The sequence below is a fragment of the Gracilinanus agilis genome, chromosome 2 (genome assembly GCF_016433145.1).
Source record: "Gracilinanus agilis isolate LMUSP501 chromosome 2, AgileGrace, whole genome shotgun sequence".
NCBI lineage: Eukaryota > Metazoa > Chordata > Mammalia > Didelphimorphia > Didelphidae > Gracilinanus > Gracilinanus agilis.
Window position 1 is genome coordinate 226076459 of NC_058131.1, and position 2565 is coordinate 226079023.

The following is a 2565-nucleotide window of genomic DNA, read 5'->3' on the forward strand; positions in this document are numbered from 1 at the left end:
ACAAATGAAATCATAGGTTTAGATCTAATTACAATAACAGTGACAATAGCAACAATTCTGATGATGACGAATTATATAATTGGGTTTTATGTGCATAGGGAGATCTCAGAAAGGAAACACCTCTCTACCTGTGAAGATTGCTAGGCCTATTCTGTGTTCCTCCTATCTATGTACATACGTATATATTACCTGGCTGCTGCCCAAGCAGGACAGGGGAAGACAAGTCCTGTGCTGCATCTGGTGGGAGATGTAACGCCCAATTGGGTGAATTTCTCTTCATGCATGGTGTAGAAAACATGACACAATAGATACTGAGCTCACCTTAGAGTCAAGAAGAATTAGGTTAATTTCCTGATTTTGACTTATACTTGTAGGCAAGATGCTCCGATTCTCAATGCCACATGATAAATTACAGACTGTTACCAATGTGTATTGGTAGAAAGAGTTTCCACATGAAGGAGTTCCTGATATGGAAAGAATTGTGGTTCCAGATGAGAGGAGGGAAAAAAAGAGCATGTCAGCATTTGTAGTTGAGATTTTTTTTTCCTTTTAACTACTGTCACCTTGAGAAAAAAATCAGAATAATATTTTACAGGTAGGCTAAAAACAATCCATATATCTCATTTGATCCTCATATTTTCTGAGGTTTTTACTAGAACCATTTTTATTATCATTCCTATTTTACAGGTGAGGCAATGATTCAAGAGAGTTTAAGTGATTTATCCAAGGTTATGACAATTGGTAAATGACAGAGTTGAGCTTTGAACTCAAGTCTTTAGACCAGGGGTCAGCAACCTTTTTGGCCTTGAGAGCCATAAACACGACAGTTTTAAAAATGTAATTTCGTGAGAGCCGTACAGTGCTCACAGTGCGCGCTCCTATAACAGCACCTGAAAAAAAAATGGACTTTATGGCTCCTGCAGAAAGAGCCATACGTTGCCGACCCCTGATCTTTAGACTCAAGGGCCTCTCTATTTTCTCTTCCTCTCAGGATACCTTTTAAGTTTAAGGGAACAATTAATTCAAAAATGGTTAGATTCCCCTGTAACTCATTAATTTAGCAAACTCAACATGAATTTAAACAGTACCTACCCTATGACTGAAAAGAAAAAGAAGAAGCTCTATGGTTGATGTGATAGGGGAGTTTGTGTTTCTTGAGGCTAGAGGAAGCCTGGAAGTGTGGGCAGTCCCATACTTGAATCAACTTTATTTGCCAGGGGAGAGGCCTCTGTGGCCCCACCTTCAGTCCCGCCCTCCAATAGCAGGAGGTGAAAAAGGATAAAGCAGCGTCTGTGTGGGCAGGAGTTGAGAAATTCAGCTGATCCTGGGGTTGCTGGGAACCTCTACATGTGGTCTGGTCGGAGCTCTGGTGTCACAGAAGTGGGATGGTCATTGGCTATGTAGGATTGGTGAACGTTATGTAAACAGTAGAAACTCTTGCCAAGGACTTTTTGTGCCTGTTTGCTACTGGATGATGTGGTTTCGTTTTTGAATTAAATTATATCTGGAGACGAGATATTTCTCCGGGTGCACAGCAGAGACAGCTGGCAGGGGTGACCCAAGGGCGAGGTGCAGACAGCACAGGGTCTTCAGCCCATGACAATGGCATCTGATGAGTTGGTTTTCTTTGTCAATGGCAAAAAGGTAAGCGAGGGTCTGACCTTTGGCTCTGTTTTTCATCAGGAAATCATGTGTGGGTGTCTGTGTATCTACTTGACTGGACTTTTTTTCTTTCTCTCCTTGTGTGCTCACAGAACTCACGCTAAGCTTTTATAAGAAGTCTAGTTTTCTCTGGCCAAGAATATAGAATACAGGGAAAATATTCTAGGGACAAAAGATACCTGGGGAGGTAAAAGCAAGACAAAAGCAAGAAATTGGTGTGGGAGGATGGATTACATTAAATCACCAGATCTGCTGTAGAGACCAAGGTAGTGGAAAAGGATGTTGAATGGAGACTCAGGACTCTAGTTCAAATCTTGGCTCAACCACTTATTGATGGTGTGTGTGTCTTTGGGGAAATCTCATCACCCACTGAGGCCTTTGTATCTTCATCTATAAAAGGAGAAATTTCAACAAGATAACCTTTAAGGCTCTTTCTCATTGTAAATCTGAAATTCCTGAGAAGTCCTGGACCTCTATAGTATAAAGATCTTCTATATATACACTTTCTCTCTCTCTCTCTCTCTCTCTCTCTCTCTCTCTCTCTCTCTCTCTCTCTCTCTCTAATTTGCACACATACATATATATACCTCTCTCCCTTTCTCTATATATATAGTATGAGTATATAACTATATCTATATAAAAATTCTCATATGTGTATATATGAATATATATACATATATTTTTATGTATATAAATATACATGAAGGCATAAAATGAAGGCAAGCAGAGAAGGATCTTAAGTTGGATTTGAGGACTTTGTGCTTGCTTTCAAATAATAAAAGCAAAGGGACTGGGCAGTGTCACACTCTATGGACCATTTAGGATGGAGTCCAAGCTAACCCTTAATGCTTCTTAGCTTATTGCTGGCCCGTTTGGCTAGGAAACTTTCCTTTTTTTTTTTTT

General features: G+C 40.0%; 1 protein-coding gene across 1 annotated transcript in view; it reads left to right on the top strand.

Annotated features, from left to right (window-relative positions):
- Positions 1–1425: 1425 nt before the first annotated feature.
- The window catches only part of XDH (xanthine dehydrogenase), a 77851-nt gene continuing 76711 nt past the window's right edge, over positions 1426–2565 (top strand). The window contains exon 1 of the mRNA XM_044659590.1: positions 1426–1644. Coding sequence (XP_044515525.1) covers positions 1597–1644 — 48 coding nt within the window. The 5' untranslated portion in view covers positions 1426–1596. The remainder of the gene's footprint in view (positions 1645–2565) is intronic.